Source organism: Andrena cerasifolii, chromosome 12 (assembly GCF_050908995.1).
Source record: "Andrena cerasifolii isolate SP2316 chromosome 12, iyAndCera1_principal, whole genome shotgun sequence".
Lineage (NCBI taxonomy): Eukaryota > Metazoa > Arthropoda > Insecta > Hymenoptera > Andrenidae > Andrena > Andrena cerasifolii.
In genome coordinates this window covers 2183808-2211678 of record NC_135129.1, presented here as the reverse complement: position 1 = coordinate 2211678, position 27871 = coordinate 2183808, and the positions used below count along the sequence as shown (strand labels likewise).

The 27871-nt window shown below is 37.8% G+C and overlaps 1 protein-coding gene across 13 annotated transcripts in view; it reads right to left on the bottom strand.

The window, feature by feature from the left end:
* Liprin-gamma (liprin protein kazrin) overlaps window positions 1–27871 on the bottom strand; it is a 280018-nt gene that overhangs the window by 100592 nt on the left and 151555 nt on the right. For 9 of the 13 annotated variants that reach the window (XM_076824643.1, XM_076824655.1, XM_076824647.1 and 6 more), the window contains one exon: window positions 2393–2550. The exons of 2 other annotated variants lie outside the window; for them this stretch is intronic. In XM_076824643.1, the coding sequence (XP_076680758.1) occupies window positions 2393–2495 (103 nt within the window). In that variant the 5' untranslated portion in view covers window positions 2496–2550. The remainder of the gene's footprint in view (window positions 1–2392; window positions 2551–27871) is intronic. 2 more of the 13 variants (XM_076824646.1, XM_076824650.1) reach the window with 1 other exon arrangement.

Genomic DNA, 27871 nt, shown 5'->3' with positions numbered 1-27871 from the left:
ATATCAATAAAATAAAAATATGACTAATTCAATAAAGGAAAAAGAACAAAACGACAGTTTTGTACTTTAACTATAATTATCAGTTATAACATTATGTTTATTCCTGTAATTTCTGAGTTTTCTGTGGAGTTTTAAACAAATTTCGAGCCACAGTTGACTCACCTAACATAAAATGGCTATTAAAACAGTGTTTTACTATATGTTCCACGTCGTTCCACGCAACAAGGGTTGAATGTACGGAAAGTATAGACTTTCTAGTTTTTTTAATCACACGATCGATCTGCAAAAATTTGCAAAACTATATTTTGTATAGTTTTATTTTGTATAGTAATTTTTAATAATTGTAAAACAAAATAAGGGAATGATGGTTTTGAAACGAAAATTATTTTTTCCACAGGAAAAGGACACCTTGGAGACTTATAAAACTTCAACAAATTACTATATAATAAAAATCATACGCTACAGTGAAGAAAATCTATTTTTCTTAAAGTCAAAATCTTTTATTTGTTATGTTCCAATTATAAGTAAATATTGGTACTGCTCGAGAGCGCAGATAATGACAAAAATATATACAGATTATTTATTAGTTGTTAATGTATTATACAACGCGAGAAAAAGTAAAAGATTAGATTTTTTATTGTGTATATACTATTTTTAAATACAGTAAAAAGCGAATAAATATTACTTTTCTCTTATCCCGTAAATGTAGTATGGTTGTCATCGAGTTATAGCATTTTGGGATTTCGATAATTATTTGCTGAACGTCATTGGCCATGAGCTAATGAAGTCGATTAATTGAGTGATATGTTTGGACGTTATCAGAGGTGGTATGTTGTATTTTAGTTTAATTATAGATGATAATAATGGAGCGAATTGCGGTCGGTGAATTCAAGTTGTTTGCTTGATATTGTGTTTATTTATTCAAGTGTTGTGAAGTACCGTTGTGTATGAGAAGTTTACGAAGCTTAAGGGTATTCTGTACAGTAATCCTTGTAAGGGATTTTGTAAAACATGAGAATAGAATTTATAGTTAATCTTGTGGACAGTGTGAGTAATCCTATTGAATTTAGGATGCAATAATAGTAAATTGCTTTAATCTGGCATGAACACTTATTAAGAAGATATTTTTTAACTCAGAAACAAAACCAGAGTTGGGCATTATGTAGATAAAAAATTATTTACATAAAATTAATTATTTATATCGAATAAACTTATTTATTCGTTGCTCTTCGAATAAAGACAGCTTGGATTATTCGAGCCTTGAAAAACGAATAATTTTTTTTATCTTTTAACTCTGATATCATGAATTCATTTTTACAATACTTCCTCTATAGCAAGAAACACCCCGTGTATCCTTAACAACGATAATTTATGAGAAATACAGAGATTGACAATAAAGTACGAGGCTTATACGAATATATAGAACACCAGATACGTAAAGAACCAAAGCTTGCGATGGTCTCCAAAATAATTTCCTAAATTTACAGTCCTGATGTAACGTCAACGAACAGTTTTGTTACATTTCATTTCATACCCTCTGTATTTTCAACCTTCCTGCCTTTCAAAATGTATTTGATTTTGGGGAATAAGAAAACGTCCAGTGGTAATAAACGAGAAATATACAAAATCGACTGATTTCTGGTATCTCTTATTTAATCAAAAACTGTTTCAGTGAGGCTATAAAGCGAGGTCCCTTCTTGTAAAAGAAAAGAAACACCCGACAAATTCTATCGAACAAATACAAGAACTTTTGCAAACAATATTTCTCACCCAACTAAAACTATCAAGCTGAAACACCTTCCTGCGTGACATTATACGAACTGAATAAACTCAGCTGAAAATTGAATTGTCAACTCCCGCCTAAATTACAGTAGGATTGAATCAACCCACATAACACGCGCGGTGCCATTTGAATCTCTACAACTAAGCCATTTGCATTACTGCAGCAGAAATTTGCAAAGTGCTTCAGTAAACGAAATTCGTATACCTGTGTTAACCGTGCTAATTGTATTTCTTTATTTACGCGACCCTGCCACCCTTTCATCCCCCTTTCCAGGCACCCCTGCATTACACGCATACATTAAACCAGAGTCATCTTTGCAGCGGCCCTGTAACTTCCAACAAAGCAGGCCGAAACGTGCTTCCGCGGCTGTTATTTCTATGAAAGGTGCCGTTTCGCCCAGCGTTTACCAGCAGCAGGGGATGAGACAGTTTGTCGCGCGGCCGCTCTCCATCACAAGCCATCTCTATAAATCCAGCTCGCTGAGCCCCGAGCGCCCGATGCCAGTGCCACCGTTCACTACCGTTATTGTGCTTTACGAAGTACCAACAACCAATCACCAGATAGTCCCCATGTGCAGCCCAAGTGATCCCCGTACCATTTGTTTCTCACCAGACTCACCTTCCTCGAAGGGCTGCGCCCGTTTAGCGAATGCCCTCGAGAAAACGCCGCGCGGCTTCGGGGCCTCCACGCCGTTTTCAACGGCTGCGCTCATTTTTCTGAGTGGTCCTTCACGGAGCTTGTATTGCCGCGGCGGATAAACGGACCATCTGAAATTCATGTTAGAATTCTGGATCTTTGTTCGACACGTCGCTGAGAATACTGCCGGGCTGTACCAGGAAGGCTCTGTTCGGCATTCGCTTCTGCAACCACTTTGCCACGCGTTAACACCTTTCGCGGTTACCGTAAGACATTGGGGGAGGAGAAGAGGCCCAGAGGGTAGACGCTTCGCTTAAATACCGTAGATACCTATGGGGAACTCTCAGCGCGGATTTCGGGTACCGTAAACTGGGGGAACATTGGCATAACCCGGGATTACATTGTTTTACGTCAGATTAGTAAAACTTAACCTGTTAATGCTATTTATGTGCAATGATATTAATGCCATTAAGGTGTGAAATATAAAATAAAATAAACAAATTTAAGTGTCAATGTACACTAGGCGCCAGAATCGGATTCCCTTCGGAAATTTGACAATGTTGCATGTCACTAAAACCGCTGACAAGGGAACACCGCGAACCCGGACTCACCGATTGGAACGCAACTTTGTGGGTTTTTAGAGTGACTCAAAATAAAAATAACGGTGTGTTTCAGTTGGGCCCTATCGCCCTTTAAGACAGTGAAAACTAACCTCAAAGTCGAATTGGCACTTCCACTTTTTCACGTATAATTCTCAACGTACAGCAGACAGAAGAAAATGTTTCAAACAAAAGTTTAATGGTGCAATAAGCGCTACAAACTTACGTTAACGAAATTTTGAAAAGAGTTTTTTTCGTCAGTTATATATTTTTTTTTTAACTCTTTTCAAAATTTTGTTAACGGAAGTTTGTAGCGCTTATTGCACCATTAAACTTTTGTTTGAAACATTTATTTCTGTCTGCTGTACTTTGAGAGTTATACGTGAAAAACTGGAAGTGCCAATTTGACTTTGAGGTTAGTTTTCACCTGTTTAAAGGACGATAGGGCCCAAATGAAAGACACCGTTGTTCTTGTTTTGAATCACTCTAAAAACCCACAAAGTTGCGTTCCAATCGGTGAGTCCGGGTTCGCGGTGTTCCCTTGTGGGTTATCCCTAGTGACATGCAACGTTGCCAAATTGCCGAAGGGAAGCCGTTTTGACGCCTAGTGTAACTTACTGGCTTCAGATTAGTAAAACTTAACCCGTCAATGCTATCTACATGATGTGCCAATGTTACCCCGGTACACTAACGTTTTTAACATGTATTAAAGAAGGAAAAGGGCAAAAATTTTATGCATTTTGACACTTGTAGTACAATCGCAAAAGATGCAATGTTATGATAGGATAGTTAAGGCAAATGTAAACATATTAATTTTTAAATTATTTAACAAAATGTTTCAAAAACCTGTCGATGCTCCCCCAGTTTACGGTAGATAGGAAATGGTCGGCATGTTCTTGTGAAGGTTGCCTTATTTTGACGTAGTTTGAATAATTAGGAATATGCGAACATTATTCGAATAATTAGGAGTTAGGACTATTCGAATATTCGGAGTGATAGAATTTCAGATTGCACCGAATAGGAAACTGAATATGGAATATTTTTTCACACTTCATCCTGGAATTCATTTCATATTGGCTTTTACAATTATTTGTTTCTTAAACGTTTAGATTTGTATTCGGTATAATTCGAAATTCGAACACTTTGAATCATTCGAATGCTTTGAATTATTCGAATACTCCGAATTATTCGAATACTCCGAATTATTTGAATGCTTCGAATTATTCGAATGCTTTGAATTATTCGAATACTCCGAATGACTCGAATGCTCCGAATAATTTGGATGCTTCGAATTATACAGATGTCCCGAATTATTCGAATACTCCGAATTATTCGAATGCTCCGAATTATTTGAATGCTTCGAATTATTTGAATGCTTCGAATTATTCGAATGCTTTGAATTATTCGAATACTCCGAATGACTCGTATGCTCCGAATAATTTGAATGCTTCGAATTATACAGATGTCCCGAATTATTCGAATACTCCGAATTATTCGAATGCTCCGAATTATTTGAATGCTTCGAATTATTTGAATGCTTCGAATTATTCGAATGCTTTGAATTATTCGAATACTCCGAATGACTCGTATGCTCCGAATAATTTAAATGCTTCGAATTATACAGATGTCCCGAATTATTCGTATACTCCGAATTATTCGAATGCTCCGAATTATTTGAATGCTTCGAATTATTTGAATGCTCCGAATTATTCGAATCCTCCGTAATATTCAAATATTAGAATTATTCGAATAAATTATTCGTATTCGAAATCATTCGAAATATTCGAATAGTCAAACTTTTTACAGCTCTACTTCAGATTTCTATTCTGATGAAATTCTCACACAAAATCTGTGTTCTAAATTAATCTAAATAGTCGAGAATCTATACAGCGTATCACATAATTGGTGGTACAAGCGGAAGGGTGGTGGTTCTACATTCATATAAGTCGAAAAGAATGCCTTCGAGTTTTATTGTTTATTGACTTCAAAACTAGTCGGGCTTTCCGTAGGAGCTTACCCTTACCCCAGCGTGTCCCACAGACGCCTAAAATTATACTTTGGTGCTCGCTTCCTCGGTCAAAATTCGAAGTCAATTTTCTCGAAAACGAAGCATGATATCAAACAATTTTATTCTATATTTTCGATTTATTTTTTTTATACAGAATCACTACCCCTCCGCTTGTCATCGGTTACGGGACACCTTGCATATCTGCGACTGAAATACTATTTTGATTATTTAAAATGCAAGTAATTTAAATTCACCGAACCGTAACAAAATCGTCTAAGTATAGTGATGTGTTTTTGTTGAGTTTCGATTTGAGTTACTCCGACGTAGCTTTGGAGTTTCAGATTTCCATTCTGAACGAGAAATATTTTCTGGTGAAATTCTCACCCAAAATCTATGTTCCTAATTCTTATTTCGATTATTTAAAGAACCCATTAATTTAGGTTCATCAAATGGGTACAAAATCGTCCGTACCTACTCGATAATTATTTTCCTGCCAGGGGGAAATAATTCCTGATGCAATTCTCCAACAAAATCTATGTTCCGAAGAACCATGAACGTATACATCTACCTGCGAGTTAATTCTGATTAGGGTTATTTATAATGCTATCTACTAATTTAGACTTACTGAACCGCAGATAGCGTACCTAAACCGTTATGAAGAAATTACGAGGTATTGTGTAAGAATCAGATACCGTCGCACATACGGACTTTCACCCTCCGTTAATAACACAATTCCAACAGACATTACAAAGGTACTCGCAAGAACGTACGCAATTGTTTATCACCTACAATAGGATTTTACATTATCCGTTATCACCCTGGGTGCATCGTCTTGGCCGCTTGACAATGCAGCTCTTACATCACGTGGCATCGACGACACCCACGCTAATGGACGTTCTTTAATTAGTTTCTATTTTTATTAAATGTAGATTATCTAACTACGGGGAAGAGATTAAAACGAAGAATCGCTGGCGGCACAGCAAAAATTAAAAGCGACAAAGGGTAAAGTCCCGCGCAACATTGCAACCGGGGCTTCCCCTTTACACGCTCTGAATAATTTACCATTAAGCTTGCTCTTACGCTGCCTGATAATTACTAAATCTCCATAACCCTTGGAAGTATTCGAGGTCCGGGTAATACACATCTTATTACCCATAAAACTGTTCTCACAGCACGCTTCAAAGTATTTTCAAACGATTACTAAACGAAGCACGCAAACAACGGCTATTCCGCAAAATAAGGGTGCAAGAGTAGCACCCAAACTTTTCAGTCTCCAAACTGAATCACTAGATGCTACCCTAAGAAACAGTAGCGCACTCAGGATTTAATCTTGGGGGGAGCCGAGTTGAACGGATAAAAATATTTTCAACGCAAATGCATTAAAATCCATTAGGTAATTAAACAAGCTTATTTAAAAAAATAAAATCCAGGTTTCTGTTCTTATTACAAAGTTCTTGAATTACTTCAGTCGTGGATACATTAAGGGGGTAGGTACTCTACACATACAGTGTAACTCCCGTTTTCCAACGCCATCTTCGTGAATTTATTTAACAAAAACTGTAAATGAAGTAATATTCAGATTTTCTTAGGTTTTTTATCAAAAAACTGGCATTCACACTAGAGCACCCCCTGAATCTCCTTTTTCCTCTTTCCTTGAGGGTTTGCCAGGGCCCCTTGCCCTCCTCCTCTAGGTTCGCCACTGCTAAGAACTATCGAATGCACTGACCCCACCAAAAGAAAAACTGCAGCGCTCACCCTCGCATCGAAATTTCGTATAACGTCCACGCCCGGAAGGCTTATCAACATTAATACCAACCGACATCTGGAGTGCGGCAAGGTTGATAATCCTTGTTTATCGCCCCATCCCACGGCAACGTCATTACGCGTAAACTCCGACAACGAGTATATACGCTGCAATATCAGCGGGAGTAACATCCCCTAAAAACTCGGGGCTCACCAGCCTGCCCCTGTATTACAGGGGCAGTGTGTACACACCGGTCGCTCCCCCTCGTGGAATTCGATATTCGATCGTCATAATTTATCATTACGGGAAAGGGCGCGCTCGATAAATTCACGGAGACCCGGGCGAAGTTAGCGTTGATTTACGCGCTCTAGCGAGTCGAGTAATGGGGAGGCGTTCCGTGGCGTTCCTCAGCCAATGTTGCATCAAACAGCGTCGATGCCAGGGAAAATGCAGATTCGACGGGATCGAAGTTCGCGGGCCACTTGCTCCCGGAGAGGCCAGCAGCGGCGACCACCGAGCGCATCCTCGGACATGACTTCAATGGGGATCGGTAAGGACAAAGCGAGATTGGAAGCGGGAGGAATCTCGTGCCAGGCTTCAGGAACAGATATTAGAGCGGCAACGCGGACGTGTCTCGAAACGAGCCAATAATTTCGGCCATAACGGAGGAGCGAGTGCCGCTGTCACCCTTGTCCCGGGTAGTAGTTCCTAACGCGCACGACCCCCCGGAGTTCAATTCCGAAATGGACGTACAGCAGTTTGCGAGATACCTTTTGTCACTCGGCGGGAGAGTTCGGCGAATGACAGTTTCATCTACGTGATCGCGACGAAGCACTGTGATAAACACCGATTTCTTCGCTGTGGACAGAGGAACGGGCACGTTTTACCTACCAGGCTCAACACAGCCCTTTCTGAACACGAGCATTCCCTTTCTCGCTCAGGAATTATTGCATATGGAACGCAAGGGTAGATGGTTCAATCAATTTTAATAAAGTTGTATGTTTTAAGAATTAATCGAATTTAGCAGAGGCATTGATATAGTTTAAGAACAGCAGAGCCGCTTGGCTGCTAATACTTACAAGGGGAGGACGCCATGAGGTAGACACCGGTTTTGATGACCCTTGGCACGGTGGATCTATGTCGAAAATAAGTAAATAGGTGTCCGAGCGTTTCAGCCAATAGGCCGTAATAATAGAGATATTTATATGGAAATTATTAAAAATTTCATAGTGGCCGTGGAGTTTTAGTGGGTAAAAATCCCACACTACCCTGGCGGCCGCGGGAGATTCCTTCTGGAGGCGTCGAGGTGCCTTTTGAAGATGTCTCCACGTTAAAAAAAAATTTATTAATTTTTTTTTATAAATTATTTGTTTTATAATTTTTTTTTTAACTTGGGGGAAATCTTCAAAAGGCACCCCCACTGCTTCAGATGGGAATCCCCCTGTGGCGCCTGGGTAGTATGGGATTTTTACCCATTAAAACCCTACGGCCACTATGAAATTTTTAATAATTTCCATGTAAATATCTCTATTATTAAGGCCCATTGACAGAAACGTTCGGACACCTATTTACTTATTTTCGACATAGATTCATCGTGCCAAGCCTCAAGTCAATTAATTTTCATGTGGCTAATTTTAAAATGCCGGCATTTCTGAAAACGTCCCCGTAAAGAGAACAAATAGAGCTATATCTTCACTTTTATTAAATTTATAAATAGTGCCTTGCTATTATAAAATTACGTTTGTTTAGAACAGCGTTGCCCCGATGGGCGGTCCGAGAGCACGAGCATCCATCGCGTTTTCCAAAGCTCGCGTGGAAGGGGGCGCTAGAAACCAATGAAGATGCGGGCATGTATCGGATGGGGAAATCTCTAGTAGTCTGCGAGTAGGCTCGTACCCGTAGGCTTATATAACTGGGACTCTTGGAGCCTCAGTGTTCCACATTTTAGGAATTGGGAGAATAAACAGTAACTGACTAATGAATAAACAATAATATTATATAATTGGACGGAATAGACTTGAACAGTCCCACTTACACCTCTGATTAACAAAAAGTCTCTTATTAAACGATTTTTATTCAGCTTCAATCCTCTGTTTGTTTGTTTGTATGTATGTTTATTTAGTTCAAATCTAGAATTTAATTTTAACCCACTTCCAACAATCCAATAGACTTGAAACTTTGCAGGCATACGTAGTTTGGATGACAATATAAAATTATGAAGAAAAAGAAACCCCCCCGGGGGTTTAAAAAATTACCCAGTCATCAATAAATATATCCCATAACCACAAATCCGAACGACTTGAAATCGGCCTATAACCGCAAATCAAATCAATTTAATCGACATGAAACCAGCATGTAACCCATCCATTACATGCCCGCAACTTCATTGGTTTCGAGCGCCCCCTTTCACGCGAGCTTTGGAAAACGCGATGGATGCTCGTGCTCTCGGACCGCCTATCGGGGCAACGCTGGTTTAAAACAACTGCAAAATAAATGGTCAATTTGTTTTTTTTTTTAAAGTGAAATCATTTTTATTAGGTACTCTTATGTCTCCACTGTAAGCAGCCAAAAGCTCATTTTTATCAGTTTCTTAGTTCAACAGTTATAATTTATTGAAAAAAGGTCAACACTACATTTCAAACAGCTGTAAGATCCACAATTTTGAAAATTTTTAAAAATCCTTCGAGATACGTATATATATATCACTAAAGACTTCAACATATCCAAGTTGCAGTAAAATCCGAAATGTTACTCCAAAAATATTAATAGTAAAGTTTCAAGGGGTGAGGCATCGAGAGACATCAAAAGAAAGTTTCAAACTCAATACTAGATTTTAAGTACTACGTTGATACCATTTGCCTAATCCAGTAGGTAACTCAACAATTTTAAAATATAATTGAATAGTCCTTGCAGAAAAAACTGTAAGTGCCAAAAATCAAATTCTATGCTACCATTGGCATTTCCACGTAGAACATGCTGCGATGTATATTTTTTTTTTTTTGTAATTTCGGCACTTCTAGTGTTTTCTACAAGGACTCTTCAATTCTTTGTAATGGAACTATCTTGTTTAATGTCACCGGTCACAGTGAACTTATATACAATTTGTTCGCGGGTTGCAAGACTTCTCTTCTTATGAGGAAGAGTGGGGGAGAAAAATCTCGTTAGGAAATTCCAGGTTTGCGCAAACAGTGGAAAGCTGAGGAGGCAGCCGTTCTGCCAGCAATCTCGCTTTTCAGCGTGCGAAAAAGGAGACTGCGGAATGCAGGCTGCGACAGTGGGATCCTCCTTCTGTCAGAAGTTTCGGAATGGATGATAATTCTTGAAACAGAGGCGCGCCCTTGATTTACGTGAAGGGGGAGCGAAAACTCGCGGAAACTTAAACTTTCGAGGCGTCGTCTGCTAGAAGTAGGCCGCGCGATACGCGCCATTGCCGAGGAAATTGGGTGCCTTTGAGAGGATCGTCGGAGATTAATGAAATTCTACGCAAACATTGATCGACAACTTCGAACAGGTTGAAACGTTACGAGAGTACTTTAGGTGTCCGCCTCCGATCATTTTGATTTTTGGATATGTTACAGAGGACCGAAAAATAAGAAATACGTGTTTTTTTATTTTTCCCCGTTTTCATATTTGGGGGGTGAAAACTGCGTTCAAAGTTAGGGTTGAAAAATCATTTTTGTGGATTTTTGAAAATCTGGTGAGTCAGTCATATTTCGCATTCAAAGACACAAAATTCGTCCATTGACACTAGTCCCCTATCTCTAATAGTTCTCGAGATATTCCACAAGAATGATTTTTCAACCCTTAACTTTGAACGCAGTTTTCACCCCCCAAATATGAAAACGGGGAAAAATAAAAAAACACGTATTTCTTATTTTTCGGTCCTCTATAACATATCCGAAAATCAAAATGATCGGAGGCGGACACCTAAAATACTCTCCTTGTTAGATCGCCGAGACAATACAAATCTCTGGGACTGCAAATTCTAAACACTTTGAAAACGATTTTTTTCTATTATCATTAGAAATCGTCTTTATTGCTCTGTACTATAGTCAGATTATAATACAGCATACAGATGATTGTAAGGTTTACGTAAAAGGCAAGCTGCAGCCAATGATACCTGACCTTAATTTTGAAAATAAATTATTCTTAATTCGTTGCGACAATATTTCTACTGAATATCAGTTTGCAAAACACAATCAGTTTCCGAAAAAAAGCATCAGCTTTATGCACCATAATACGTAATAATAACAATAATATTCCTGTCAAAACTAATTTTGTGAAAAGTTATATTGATCTAAAGTTACAACTCGAAATGGAATATTTTGGAAATATTACTGCAAACGAAACATCGTTACACTCAAACTAAATAAATTCCACCGAACTGCTCCTCCATTCTTTCAACGAAGATTCGTTCAATTGCACGTTTTCCAACAATGACTCTGCGTCGATTCATAACGTGGCAAAGATTTCGAAAATTCCTATAGTGGAGCGAGCTTCTGGGTGAAAAGGTAATTTCGTTGTAGCCGGGTGGAGTGGGAGCTGCAAATCGTGCGGCAAGCTAATTCAGAAATTTACAGCGTAACGATCCAAGGTGGATTCGAGATCTCCGCGCTCCTTTATTCCGTAGAATGGAAGGTAATGCCGATGTAATTTGTATTTACGACCCTCCGCAGAGCCATTGTACCGCATTGCTCAATGGACCACACATCCTTTTGGAAGACGCATCGTATCGACCGGCAAAGGGGAATAAAAGAGCCGAGGATTCCTGGTGACACAGAAGCTTCCTGCGGGAGAATCCCTCGTTACTGCCGCCGACACGTATCATTTTATTCGTGGGAATCTCATTAATGGAGATAGGCTTGCGATAGAGATCGACGGGATCGTGATTTACACTAATTGCGCGGTTTCAACGACGGGGGCGATATCTGGGGCGTCAGAACCTCGGGGAAAGTTGAATTGAAATTAACGGGATTAAAAACTTGTGGGCTCGCATTCTTTTTCCTTTTCCGAGCTACTACAGATACAGCTATCTGGTTAGTAAGAGTTATTTTCTTTCGCCATAAATGCGAGTGTTTTCAGTAATACCACGAAAGTGGCGCTACTTCGACTTTAAGATTTTGGTCTTCTTGTTTCTCTGGGTTATTGAGTTCAACATTGTGGAATCTGGTTAAGGGATTTGACAACGCTAGTTGCGACGTTTTCAAGGAAACTGGTTGTGGGAAAACGTGTGAGCGTAGGGACAGAGGTAAATATGTGTTGGGATATTGAGTAAATGGAGTTTAGAGACTGATGATCCAAAGGAAAGAGGTTTTTATTGGCAACGAGAGCAAGAAGATATGAAATGGTAATGGAAGCTGAGAGCGAGCAAGCTTATGTTTAAGAAACAAATCTAGTTCAGTTCAATTCTAACGAATTTCTTGTTTTATATTCATCAATATAAGACTATTATCCTTCGTCATATTTTCACTCCTACAGTATAGAGCTGTAAATACTCGATTGGTCGAACTATTCGAGGAATTCGGAGTATTCGAAGAATTCGGAGTATTCGAAGAATTCGGAGTATTCGAAGAATTCAAAGTGTTGCAATTTCGAATTGTACCGAATACGAATTTAAACGTGAAATAAATTGTTCACGCTTTATTGTGCTATTCTTGTCATATTGTGCTTTACAATTATTTGATTTTCAAATGTTAAATTTGAAGCTTTATTAACCTTTGATAAAGTTATCAATTTTGAAACGAAAGGTAAAAATTCTATTTGAATTTAGGGCGGAATGTATTTACATGTTGAATTATGGTGCTCATTAACAGTGATAGTAGTAATTTTATTCTTATTATTCATACCAAAATCTGTTTTGGTGGAGAAAACCAAAAACATTAATGTTTTCTGGTCCAAGGTCGCTTCTCTTTGCCGTTACAACATTTCCTGCTGTAGGGAACGTACATTCTGATGCTGAATAATGAATATTACGAGTATTCGAATGAGTAAATGAATACCTACAATTATTAAAAAAATACCCGAAAACCCCTAATTATTACCGAATAATATTCGAATACTCCTAATTATTCGAATAATGTGGGAATATTCCGAATTATTCGAATAATGAATATTAGGAGTATTCGAATGAATAAATAAATACCCCGTAATTGTTCGAATAATACCCGAAAACCTCTAATTATTCGAATGATATTCGAATACTCGTAATTAGTCGATAATATTCGAATATTCGAATATTTCTAATTATTCGAATAACATAAGAATATTAGAATACTCCTAATTATTTGAAATTTCTTAATTAGTTGAATAATATTCGAATACGCCTAATTATTCGAATAACATTAGAATATTCGAATACTCCTAATTATTTAAATACTCTTAATTATTTGAATAACATTAGAATACTCGAATACTCCTAATTATTTGAATAACATTGGAATATTTGAATACTCCTAATTATTCGAATAACATTAGAATATTCGAATACTCCTAATTATTTGAATACTCTTAATTAGTAGAATAATATTCGAATACTCCTAATTATTCGAATAACATTAGAATATTCGAATACTCCTAATTATTTGAACTCTTAATTAGTCGATTAATATTTGAATACTCCTAATTATTCGAATAACATTAGAATATTCGAATACTCCTAATTATTTAAACACTCATAATTAATCGATTAATATTCGAATATTCGAATACTCCTAATTATTCGAATAACATTAGAATATTTGAATACTCCTAATTATTCCAATAATATATTGTATTTACATAAGAACATAATAATATTCAAATTATTCGAATACTTCGAATACTTAGAATATTCGTAACAGCCCTACTACAGTACTCACACTTCAATCGACCATAGATAGGTACTTTGCTCAATGACCTCCCATTAAATACAACAATATTCAATAAAAACTAACTACAGCAAAGCAACTTCGAAGGCAGTAATTCGTTTAATTTAAACCTATCGACTTACAAATTCTTCCACTTCTGCAAGCTATAATAAAATGACCATTGTAGCAGTTCATTTAAACTTCACCGTGCCTGAGAGGCATCCTATACTAGACACAGGGTTAGACGTGTGTTTCTCAACAAAAACCCCCGCTGTTGCGTTTCAAATTCAGGAATTCATTGGGACGGATCTGTCCCGAGGAAAAAGAGCGCTCGTCAGCGATTCCAAGCAACGAGGAAAGGCTTTCCCTCGTTTAAGCCACTCGCGTTGCAGGGAGCAGACGGGTACCTACAAAGGGTTAACTCGATCACATCGATATTCCGTCGCCCTATTCTCAGGCTTAATCGCAACTTGAGCAAAGTTCAACGGAGGTTCGCTGCACAGCGTGTACCTCTGTGTTATGCAGCGGGGGGGAGCAGACGAGATTGCTCCGCGGCGATCAATCGAATTCCAACGACTTCAGCAGAACTTTCGTCGGGACGATTCCACTCTGACGACCGGCAATTCGAGTGAAATAAAAGGCAGCTTGTTAGGGAGGCTCGCGCGGAACCCCCGCTCCGGGGGCTGTTCAAAGAGAACATCGCTGCCGTATTCCCCGTTCTGAGCACGCGTGCGCCACGCTGCCCCATTAATATTCATGGGGGCAACCGGTACACGCCGCTTAATTATCACAACCGTACACTGTTCTGGTAATCTCACGGGCGTGAAGGTTTCATTTGAATAAATAGAAAGAAGCTCCTTGGGTGTACGCGGCGTGTTTCTCCTGCGAAGTGTTAATAACTCCAGGCCTGGCGTGTGCGTGGCTGCTGGGGGAGAATGTGGGACAGCTCTTCGGGATCGATTCTACGATTAAAAAGATTCGAGTACCGATGCACTGTGTAACCAGAGATGCAGAAGATTTTTACTTCGATAACGAATAACGAATAATCTTCTGTTCGCCACAAATGGATAAGTGTTAGTCGAATAACAATTTATCCGAATCAATTTTTGATCGAATTTATCTAGATAATATAAATAATTTTTATTCGGAAAATTGTATAGATTTTATGAACGCAGTTTTACGAAACTGAGAGGAAATCGAAACTATGAATAATTTTGAATAATTTTCATTATTTGAATAAATGGATAGAATAATATGTTACAAATGACGAATAAATATTAGCCGGATAAAATATTCGAGTAACAAGGGAAGATCCCGAACCCAAAAATTCAGAAAAGTTTGAAACTTTGTAAATATGTGGGGGATTTCCTCCTGATGACAACGCAATTTTTCTTTGCTGCCCAAATTTACTCGAATGGGGTGAAATTAACCCTTGAAAATTCGGCTATTTTCCGATTTTGTGTTGTAACTCGCGAACTGTAAGAGATAGAAAAAAAGTTTCAAGACAAAAGTTACTTCTTTTAATTAGATCCACCATTTGGTGAAAATATTATTTTACAATTCACGATATATAACACAAAATCGGTAAATAACCGGATTTTCAGCGGTCAATTACACCCCCTTAGACTGGATTTGGGCAGCAAACAAAAATTCCGTTGTAATCAGGAGGAAATTCTCTACATATTCACAAAGTTCCAGATTTTTTCTAATTTCCTAATTTTTTGTAAGTAGAATTTACTTGGATAGTATCGTAGGTAAATATTTATTCGAAATGGTAAAAACTCGCTCTCTTCTGAGATAATTTTCTTAAAGCAATATGCAAATATTTTTGTACCACGAGATTTTAAGTGGGATAAAATATTGTAAATGTTGCCATAAAACAAGCTTATTGTTCTTGTGGATAGATTCTATAATAAATATGTTTTCATTCTTTTGCAATCAGAAATTAGGCATTGAGAGCAAAGACGAACTAACTAACCCACATTGAAAAAATAATAATTTTTCCTACTTTATATGAGCCTATTGCAATACATTATTGCTACTAACTCAATTTCGCAAAAAAAATGTGGGTTAGTTGCTGCTCTCAATGCCTCAAATATTAAAACCGAACTTACGCATATGTGTCAGTGTAACTGAAGAGGTTCGTGTCTTTACTATTGTTTCTAAAAATAAAGAGACACTGTGCACAAAGATACATATTGAACCAACTTGCAAATTAATACTGGGGAATGCAAAGCAGCGTGTAACTAAAAAATTGACCGCGACAGAACCGTGTAACGCGTCTTCTGTTAGATTCCTTTTATGCCGTGAGAACTACATGCCGGTGGGCTACACTTTCCGCCTCGAGTAATCGAAAGCTCGCAGGAGCGAGGGAACAAAATGAAGCAGAAAAGAACAGGAGATTCAGGTGGAACACAGGGTGCACACGTACAGAGGACTCGGTCCTGTATACTGCCTAACGCAAACGTAACGTAATAATTAGCCGTCGGGTAGCTCGCTAATTAAGGTAAAAGCAGAAGAAATAAAAGGCTGCCCCGCTATACCCAGCGAGGTTTAAAAGTTTAAACTTTGCTTTCGCGTGGTCTCGTCCTTCACCTCCCCGTACTAGCGTCTTGAATTCTTTTTCAGCTCATCCGATTAATGGTGATAGCTGTCTTTGTAAAAACAATTCTATTAGGGAATAGATAACGCTAACCGTTGATGTTTGGAAGCTGGTTGCGACTTTACAACTGTGATGCATTAAGCGAAAAATAAACCGAGTTTCAATAATCATGAATTATTCTTATCCGAAATTATTCGAATAACAATTTTGTAGTATACTGGTTAGTTTCGAAAAAACACTCCACTGAAGAGTAAAGTTACATTTTACTCATTTTTTTTTGTTTATCTATACAACATTTCTTGACATCTTACGTCTACTTTGGTTTTTAATTCAACATACACGTCTCTTCTAGTTTAACCCTCGGTTGCCACACCTATTTTTTCGAACGTAATTGTCACACTGGGTCGATTCGCCCCAAGCCAATTTTCAATCAGCTACTGTTTAAAAACTATCTGTTAAATTAACCCTTCGTGGTCACGCGGGGTGTATTGTACACCAGGAATAATCTTCGAGTTAAAATGTCGTGTCTTTACGACTTCCAAAGGGGATTTATCCCAAGAAAAAAAATTAAAAAATCGCTTTTTTACCTACAACCGTGGAAAATCGCTCATTTTCAACTACAAATTTTATCACATCAAAATTTACATTTCTAGAAAAAGAGTATTAGAAAATGATTGTATACGTATTACGAACGTACAATTATTACTGAAAAGTTAAAAAATTCAAAAATACGAAAATGGTAACTCAAAAATGACGCTGGGGTACAGTGAACCCCGCGTGACCAACTTGTGATTATAAGAAGGTGTGACCACGAAGGGTTAATTCACAAGGGAAGGCTTGGGGAGGGGGGGGGGGGGGGCACAAGAAAAAAATTACAAAAATGACATTTTTAGAAAATAACGACACTTGAAGTTTGAAATCACTTTTTCCCTATATTTTTAACCTTTCAACGCCTTTGAAAATCATAAATTTTCAATCTTCTGTATTTTTTTCTGGTATTTTAGCATATTTGTTATTAAGTCAATTAATTCAAACAAAAATGAAAAAAATTGAAATCTGACAAACCTATCAATTTGCCCCGGTCTCCCTTACTATCCTACAAATAAAATTATTCAAATAATCCTTCGGGCCTTTTTACACGAGGCGCTTTTTCTTACTCACAATCGGTATTTCAAACAAATTCATACTCTTCCTATCCCTTTCAAGCTAACGCTATCTGTATCAACATGCATGTCCCAAATTCCAAAAGTACTGTACTTATATATATATTTATATATATTTATATATATTTATATATATTTATATATTTTCAAATACCTGCATGTTCCAAATTCCAAAAGTACTGTACTGAAAATATATAAATATATATAAATATATATATAAATATTCCAAAAGTACTGTACTTATATATATTTATATATATTTATATATTTTCAAATACCTGCATGTCCCAAATTCCAAAAGTACTGTACTGAAAATATATAAATATATATAAATTGATAGAGATAGCGTTAGCTTGAAAGGGATAGGAAGAGTATGAATTTGTTTGAAACACCGATTGTGAGTAAGAAAAAGCGCCTCGTGTAAAAAGGCCCGAAGGATTATTGGAATAATTTTATTTTTAGGATAGTAGGGGAGACCGGGGCAAGTAATAACAAATATGCTAAAATATAGTCTGGTCCTTCCTCTTACATTTACCTATCTTATTATTATCTAGTACACCACTAGGAAAATATTATTGCAAAAATGTGTCGGATAAGAATCATTTGATCAATCATATTGCTACCAAAATTGTAGGTACTACATGAATTTCAGAGTGATGCAATAAATATTTCCAGTACCGTAAATCACAAAAAATGTATCTCGCGTGAAATAGCCCGGATTCTACAAAAATTTGGTATCGTTCCCCTGTGTAACATTGATCACGTACTCAGTGCAGCATTATTTCCATACGAATAGCCGATGTACCAATCATAATCGCTGAAAAACGAACAAAAGGAACAAAAGATTTGACAAATTTATTTTTTCCTTCGGCAACATCGCTCCCCTTGTGGCGCGTACGAGCGATCTGATAGGGCAGAGTGCACTTAAGCTTCAAGACCGAATTCACGATCGGGATAGCGTTCTTGATCGCCCTGCCTGATTTATGTCGCGCGGGAACAATAAGCGTTGGAACAATCTGTCTCGCTCGAAAGAGCATTCAGGATGAGCCTTAACGGTGAAAGCCGGACCGGAAGGACCGACGGTCCGTGACCAACGGCACGACAATGCAAACGGTATCTAAACCTTTTCCTTGCAGAAAATACGAGGAGAAGGCTGTTGCAGCGTAACGCAGCCACTTTAATGCGAGAACTATCAAAGCAGTCGAAGCAACTAGTTTGTAATTTCTTATAAAAAAAAAACTCAAACTCATAACGATGGGTCTTTGTAAATTTCTCGCGACTTTTATTGGTGTTGGTATACAGTGGGGACAAAAGTATGTGGACACTTGGTTTCTTAATAAATGCTTCTTAATGCTTAGGGAACTTTTTTCGCTAGGGGTCGTTCCGGCTAGCGCGTCTATATATTCAGCGATTTTCGGGAATTTATTGCGACGAGAATAATTATAGTAATGGAATAAAACTTTTTTCTATTTATTAAACTATATTTATGTAGTAAATAAAAAATATAAAAGTAATAAAATTATTGCTTTTCAAATGATTTTGAAAACGGTCTTGATGACGTGTTTAAAAATTCATGCTTCGCTAGTGGAGGCGTTTTCAGCTGTTAGACTTATCTGAACCCCAAAATCAAAACAGATTCTTGATCGGTATGACTGTCGCTATCGCTCGGACTATAATTAGTTATTTAGCTGAAAAATTAGCAAAATGGCGGGCAGATTGCGGGAAAAATGTTTTTCGGCTTTTTTCTTTTGCTATTTTCGATTTTAAAAGTAGGTTACACTGAATGAAAATACTTGGTTGTAGTCCCTGCGAGAGTCATAGGTGTGCAGAATAAGCAGTCAAATTTATAAAGCAATCGGTTCGATAGATTTTGAGATTTCATCTTCACGAGGTGAAACAATGACGTTTCGAGAAAAACGCGTTCAAAGATTTCATCTATACAGGTCGAGCCTTTGCGCTCCCTACAAAATGCCTCTGTAGAAGCTAAAATAATCGGAATTTTTCCATGAAAATTTAACAGTACATTCTTGAGGATACGTGCTTTCGAAAAATGTTAAAAAAAATCGATTTTTTCAACCCGTTTAACGGGAATAACCTCTGAAAAAGCCTCTTTAAGGGGTTATGCCTAATCAGCTTTCGAAAAACAATGCGATTTTCAAGAATTTTTTGTGGAATATTTACTGTATATTTTATTATAACTGTTCGCTTATTTTAGAAGTGCATATATGCAGCAACTCTCAGTAATTTTGTTATAGAAAAACATTAAAAAATGAACGAATAACAGCCATTCTCGCGAAAGCTGTGTTGATATCGGTGAGCAAGATATTTCGGAAACCACCTGTATCGATTGGCCTAAACTTTTGCAGACTTCTTTTATACACCAAAGACTAGTAGATGAACGAAGGATTTTTTATTTTAACAAAAACTGTATTTTTAATTAATGAAAAACGAACAATTCAGACATCGGAAAAGCGTGATTTTGCGTCAAACGGCCGCCATTTCGTCAAAAACCAAGTTTTTGTAAAAACCTTCGTTCATCTACTGAATTCAACGATATATTAACAGAATGTTTTTGAATTTTTAATTTTAGCTGATCCGGCTCAGAGAAAACTTGCTCACCGCACAGCGCCTTTATCAAAACAGCTTCCGCGAGGATGGCTGTTATTCGTTCATTTCTTAATGCTTTTCTGCAACAAAATTACTGAGAGTTGCTACATATATGTACTTTTAAAATAAGCGAATAGTTGTAAAAAAATATGCAGTAGATATTCCACAAAAAATTCCCGAATATCGCGTTCTTTATCGAAAGCTGACTAGGCATAACCCCTTAATGATCCACCTGTAGCGTCATACATAATGCATATTTTTTACTAAACAAACATGTTTTTCTAAAGCTTATGATGTTAATAAACTTTGTGTCAAACAACAAGTCTCAGCTTCAATTTATCTATTTGTAATTAAATGAAAAAGAAATGCTTCATTTTCAACAAAAACCCGAATTTGGATGATTAGTATTCTTAATCATCGACAGTTTGAATCTTAAGTAACATTTCTGCTGGGGCAACAGAGTAACAAAGATTCACTTGCATTGCAAACTTTCTACAATCTTAACGCTTTGTCTGCCACAAATTTCCATCTACTACTGCGCGCAACATTTGATAAAGATTCTAATATCTCTAATCTACTTACTACCATAATTCCCGATTGCAGGATTGTCAAACAGAAGCAAGTCGGTTTAAAAACTACAATACCTCTACACACAACCTAAATAACTAAAAAATTTCCACTTTGCTACCAACACAGGTACCGTAAACTGGGGTGACTTTGCCCACTCTTGAACTTGAAATAATTTTTTTAGCACTCCTAGTGCATTAAATTTTTCATTGAAAAATACTATTATACGGTAGATGGCGTGTAGATTTAAATAGGCTTTTAAAAAAATCTTTACTTAAACGCTTTTAAAATGCCAAAAACATGGTGGGCAAAGTTACCAGCTCAGTTGGGGTGTCTTTGCCCACGTGAAAGTTTTCAGTGAAGACATGCCTAAAACTCATTATTGAGTTATAATTGAGCAATCATTCTTATTCTAATGGATACATAAAACTAGTATTATCAAAACATATATTTGTAAAAAAAAATTATTTAAAAAAGCCTCAAAATGCGCTCTGGGCATTTCACCCCACGCCGAAAACACGTTTTTTTCGTTCCCGCGTCGTCGCTAAGATTCGTCTCGTCGTAATTAAGTATGTTCGCTTTCGGGACGCCTTCCAACGTTTTCTCTGAGTGGTAAAAATATTTTACAACCGTCTCGACAGCAACAGTCGCTCTCGCGCGAGAAATATTTCGACACCTTCTTTCGTTCAATTCCGTTTTGTGTCTTCAGCCCATGTACCAATCCCGGCCGGGTGTATTGTTAACGAATTTAACAATATTTTTCCCGGCCCCGTCCCAGCATTGTGTAAAAATTTTTAGTTGAGATTTTCAGGTTTATTTTCTCTCAACAGCACAAAGCTCGGAGATCACAAAATTCACTAGGAAAAAAAATTGTGTTCCTGCAATTTTTTACTCTGACTGAAAAATTACCATATGATTAAATTCGCCACTGTTTTCTTCGTTTAACCTTGCGGAAATTATTTCTATCGATTACAAAGCACTAACACTTCTAACTACTTCACAATAAAATAAAATAAAGTTTTTCCGAAAAGTGGGCAATGTCACCCCGGCGGGCAAAGTCACCCCATTTTACGGTTCCCTATAATTTCTATTTGGCACTGGGTTGATAACGGCGACCAGCACATTTGCTCCCCTTTGTAACGACAGGGCGCGATCGATTTTCGATCACCGCTAGCAACTGCAGAAGGAATTATCGGATTAGTCATCAGGCACCGCACGCGACGCAGAGTCGAGCCCGGAGCTCGGTTAGAACGGGGGAAATTTATTTCGATAGTGGCCGGTCTACTGAGTCAATTGCCGTGCACTGTCCCGCTAGGAACCCTTCGCAGCTGCAAGCTGAGGGCCAGCAGCGTGACACACGAGGTGTGCAAAAGACGAACAGAGGAACGGAACCAGCCGGAGGAGGCTGAGCCCGTTTAACGCGCGAGAGGAAAATGACCTGGCCGCGAAACAGAGAGGAACTCAGCCACGGATCTCCATGAATATTCATACCGTGGTTTATATCGTAGAAGTAGCGTGCACTGGATGGGGAAAAAGGAGCACCGCGAGGCGCGCCAAACGAAGCGCGAACTGAGGCCACAACTTCAAACACCGAGCAAAAAACAGGGGACTACTCTGCAAACGGAAACGATATCTAAATTTATTGCCCCGGATCTCGGGGGTAATTTAAACGAACAAATTCTCTAAGTGCACTATTATCGGTGACAATTATTAACAAGCGGAGATTGGGGATATTTACGTCTGCTGATAACGCTTTTGAGGTCGCTGGATCTGTGACTGTGATTGAAAGTTCCAGCTGATTACCGTGCAACGCGATCCCAATGCGCCTAGATCGGTGAAGTAGATTATGCATATTAGGGCGTGTCAATTTTTTCAATGCTTCAATTTCAAAAACGACTAGTGGAAAAACGGTACTAGTCCAGGTTTGAAATTAACCACTGCCTTCAAATTTTGTGTGATACTTTATTTACCTAGTTGGAATTTCATTTGAAATTATACGGAAGTACGAAAATTACTAAAATTATTTTAAAACAATTTAATTATTGAGCTTATGAACCGCAATAGAAGCAAACAAGGTATCGCTTGTTTGGTGGACTTTGTTAAATAGTATTAAATTTACTACATAGATGACATATGGCTAGATTGATTTGTTGCTAAAGTTACATATATTTCCATTTTGTAATAAATTCACAGTTTCATACATTTCCACGCGAATGTAATAAATACTAATTCCCACATATTTCTATTTTCATTTTCATGCTTTTATGCAAGCAAGACTCACTTTAAGCAGTATATCAATATGTAGTTTGCAGTTAAATGTTACTTAATTTTCACTCTTTTCAACTGTGATTTGAAGTAGCTAAACCTCACTCAAATCAATTTCTGAAGATAGTTTCAGATTCAAGATTGAAAACAGCATTACTTTGTCACTAGTCATTTTAAAATTTTCAACAATTTTAAATTTGCCCATAAAAGTGACACCCTAATGCACGTAGCAACATGAGCTGAACCAATGCGGGAACGAAGGTATTGGGATGTCAGATTTTTTTTTGATAATAGAATATTCGTTACGGTGCAGTGGTGTTTATTGGATTGCGTTTTGAGTGAAGTGAGCAAGAGGGACTATGGAGAGATGAGAGTATAAAGAGACGATTTTTTTTAACTTCAGGAATTCGAAATGCAATTCTTTCAAATGAATTACCTTTGTAATAAAAACCTACAAAATAATTAATACAGCTACACTTGTTACGATAAGGTATAACTGTATTCTTGATTTTTGTAAGAATATACCAGGGGTTTTGAAAAAACGGTTCAAGACTTATATGGGAGATAGTGTTCACACTGTTCACAGTGCTCATTAATAAACAAACGTTGCCAACTACAAAAATTCTGACAATGAATTTCGAAACATCGCATGAATGTATTGTTATATAATATGTTTATTGGAGTATGCAAGGATAATATTTTCTGTAAACATTCACTCTGAATGGGTGAAATTAGCCCTTAAAATTATTGCGGTTTTCATACTTTTAATTTAAATCTCAATACAAAATGCTTAACGAGCATTAGTTGAAAAATCAAACTTGTTAGAGGTAGATGTGATTTTCGCTGTCACATTCAATTTGCCAGCTTCTATCCATCTCATACACAGTGAAGAAACAAAATCTTTACTTTGATGTTTACAAAATATGGTCTCTGTCCCCCATTTCCACAGAAACTCTACGTCTACGTGCTACACAATAGCGAACCCTTTGTCAAATTCGTGGTCTGTCCTTGACAAGCATGTTCTACTTGCCAAAGGGAAACTTATATGAATTAGGTCTGTTCGAGTGCTCGAATATTCGGGCGGCTTGAAATTCGGACCGAGCCAGGCCTCGGTTTTCGTGCCGAGCAATGCTTAAAAGGAAAAAAGATTTTTTGAGAAATGTGTTATAGCTTTTGAGTAAAAAATTTCCGAAGACCACCCTTCTTTCGGCTTCCTGACTGAGCATGACCCCTTAATAATACAATTTAATTCATATTAGAGCTGTTCGGGTACTCGAATAAAGCGAGCCGGGTACCCGTAAAATCCGGGTAGCTCGAATTTTTTCGGGCGGCTTGAAAAATCCGGGTAGTCCGAATCGTTTCGGGCCGCTCGGAAGAACCGGATAGCCAGAGTTCATTCGGGCAAAACACCCGTTTCCAAGTGGGTATTGATTAATTTATAATCTTGAAGTTTATTTATTAAAAGAATTTCTAACTACTTTCAAACCCCTCGGGCTTGTGCGAACTTCGCACTAATGTTTTCCTCGTATCTAGAGTGCGTATATAAATTTTTGGAGGGTGTATTTTTGTGCAATATATAGTGCTTAAGTAGCTACCCGGATTTTTCTGGCCCCCCGATGTTACGAGTACCCGACTCGCTTTATTCGAGTACCCGAACAGCTCTAATATGAATTAAATTGTATTATTAAGGGGTCATGCTCAGTCAGGAGGCCGAAAAAAGGGTGGTCTTTGGAAATTTTTTACTCAAAAGCTATAACACATTTCTCAAAAAATCTTTTTTCCTTTCAAGCATTGCTTCTAGTACCGTGCATCGTAATTTTTTTATTTAAAAATATTTAGCAGTAACTGAATTATTGTCCATCACTCGAAGGTTCTCTAAAAAAAAGCTTTCGCGGTGACCACTGCTGCTCGAAAGTCGATCATCTAAAATAAAAAATTCAAAAGAATTTACTTATTATATTATATTATCTAGTACTTGAACGAAGGATTTTTCGAAATATTGATTTGGGAAAAAATGGCTGATGTTTAAAGTAAAAGTTTCAATTTTTATTATAAATCCTGCCTGATTTTCGTGAATTACAAGAAAACTAAGCATCGGATAAAAAGATCCTTCGTTCAAATACTAGATAATATAATATAATAAGTAAATTCTTTTGAATTTTTTATTTCAGATGATCGACTTTCGAGCAGCAGTGGTCACCGCAGAAGCCTTTTCTTTTACAGAACCTTCGAGTGATGGACAATAACTTAGTTATTGATAAATATTTTTAAATAAAAAAATTACGATGCACGGTACTAGATGCAATGCTTAAAAGGAAAAAAGATTTTTTGAGAAATGTGTTATAGCTTTTGAGTAAAAAATTTCCAAAGACCACCCTTTTTTCGGCCTCGTAACTGAGCATGACCTCTTAATAAAATAAAATATTCTCTTGTTTCAGTCAAAACACTTGCATTGCCAGAACAGAGATAGTACATTGCGTGACAAGGGAGAGAAGAAAGCGATTTTGCTGAACGTGAAGTTTGCTGCCCTCGCTGCCCTCGGGCACCTGCATGATAGGTGTGTTGTTGAAAGCCTGCTGAGCGATTCGCAAAAAAATATGCATGTTCGATTGCTTGTCATATTCACTCAGCTCGCAAACTCCAGTTTCCGTGGGAGCACAGTAAAAAATGCGAATACGAATGCGCGTAAAGTCTTTTTCCCTTGGGAGAAAAGTAGGGAACGCGAATACGTCTGAAATTGGCAATTTTGCTCTCGCTCAGCAGGCGTAAAAAAAACACCCCTTTTCATGCAGGTGTTGAAAAAAATCGCTTCTAACTCTGACAAGGTTGCTTTTTGGACGGACGTTACCTACTCTGAAAAATCATTAACCCTTTTTTTTTAAAACACTCCGTAAAATTTCGTTTAGGAAAAATACCCACTTGTACCTAATAACTCTATTGACCTATCTTTCGATGGAATATTAATTTGGTGCATATGAAATTGTCATTTCGCGTAGGGAAGTTTAAATAGAAATATTTTTTGCTTCTTAACTATTTTATTTTTTTTTTTTTTGAGTCTCTGTCAGTTCGCAATTAGGCCAAGTAATGCAGAAAGCTACCAACCCTCAATGATCTAAATCTGAGTAAATTTATTTTGCAGATTTTAATCGTTAATGAAAAGTAGCTTCATTTTTCTATTGGGTATATTGTATTTCTTGTTATTGTTTTACAATGTTGTTTAATGGGTTACTTAACTCGGCGGGAGGCGCTACTGGGTAAAATTTACCACAGAGGCGCTAGTTGCGACAATATGAAGACTGAGTTTTTGTTACAATTTTTTAAAGAACTTTAATAAAAATTTTAAGATATTCCATAAATTTTCTTTGATTCTTAAAACACTGTACTGTAACATAAAAATTACAAAGTTAAATAAAATATATTCTGAAACCATATTTTTTTACGTTTCAATTTTGGGTATATTTCACCCGGTAGCGTAACCTGTGTTCCAATATGGGGTGCGCCTCCCACGAAATTAATAGTGAGTAGCATAATATTATTTTAAATTTTCTGTAGTTGTTTTTAAGCCTAAAATGCAACTATAGCTTGGTAGTTTTAATAATTATATAACGTAAGAGTTGCTCTATGCCTTGGTAATCTTTTACAAGAAGAGAGATCACAAAATTCAGGGCTCTTCACTGTACTTAACTAATTCCTTGTCATTGCGAGGGTTGCTAGATCCCAGCATAACTTGGCCCAATTGTGACTGACCGTATCCCTACCACAGACAAAGGAACTCTCACCCCATCCGCGATCGGCAATTTCCTGTTCACCAATCCAATAAAATTCTCAGACACTAAACCGTACCGATGAAGTTGCTCTGCACTAAAAACCATCTCGACCTTCATCGAAGTCACCGACCCACCCCTTACGCACCCCGCGTTAAATCACCAGCCGACCACGCGCGTACACCCGCTGTCAGAAGGATCGATGGCGGGGAATTCTCAGTCGCTAGCCTCCGCCGAGACGAAAGCTGCTCGAGCCCGGATAAGGATAACTTTAATGCATAGTTCAGGTTCCGAGCGTACGAACGAAGCTTCGCCGTCGCGCACCGTTGCGAAAGCTCGTTTCCGCGAGAAGGTGCACTAAATTGCTTCTTAATTGCGGGCCACGAAGTTGCTTGTACAGGTTCACGGCCCTGGCATGTGTTTCTAAGTAAGTAAATGAACAATAGACGGAGAGGGAAGGTGCATGCCAAATCTGTTGCATCCTTTGCTATATGACATGAAAGGCTCGCGTGCACGAAGTTCGATTGCGCTTATGTGACCGTGATTGGTCGCTTCAAAGGCGTGTGAGACAAAGCAATTACGTCGTCAGGCTGGCAAGCAATCTGATACGGGGTTCTGATTATATTGTTCGTCTCCTTCATGAAATTGACATTATCCCGGGGAGCCTGCCATAGATTAGGCCTCCATTTAGTTAATACCCCCTACCGGACCACCGATAATCCCAGGATCGAGCTTCCCCTTTCAATCTGGCCGGCAGAATATTTCTGGCGAAATTCTGCGGCTTCGTTATCGAAAATTTAAAAAGGAAGAAACTCCGCCGCTGTACGCAACGCGACGACTTCATTCAACTACTGTGATTAAGCTCGCGCGTTTATTAATGAGCTCGCCTACCGTGGTTCCTGCGCGTACCAGCGGACTTCTGACTTTCGTTTTTCAAAAGGCACTCGTCTCGTTGTTTCCCTCGTTAAGCCAGGATTGAATTTTCGTGGAATTAGTGAGTTCTATGCGGTGTTATTGTTTGCAGCGGAGCTGCTGGCATTATAAGGTCGATTCGTAAATTCGTCTGCTTGGAAATTTCTGTTTCTGATTTCAACCCCGGTGCGTCTCGCGTGCATTGTGATTTCTAGGCGATTTTCACTGCAAACCTCTGACTGATTTATACGAAAATTAATGTCAAGAGGGAGCTGAGAGGTCACTGGTGAGTACAAACGACGTGGCTGGTGCTTTTAGCTTGTTAGTTGGGCAAATTGAACTGATTTAGGAAGTTTTAAGGGCATTGAAAAGGAGA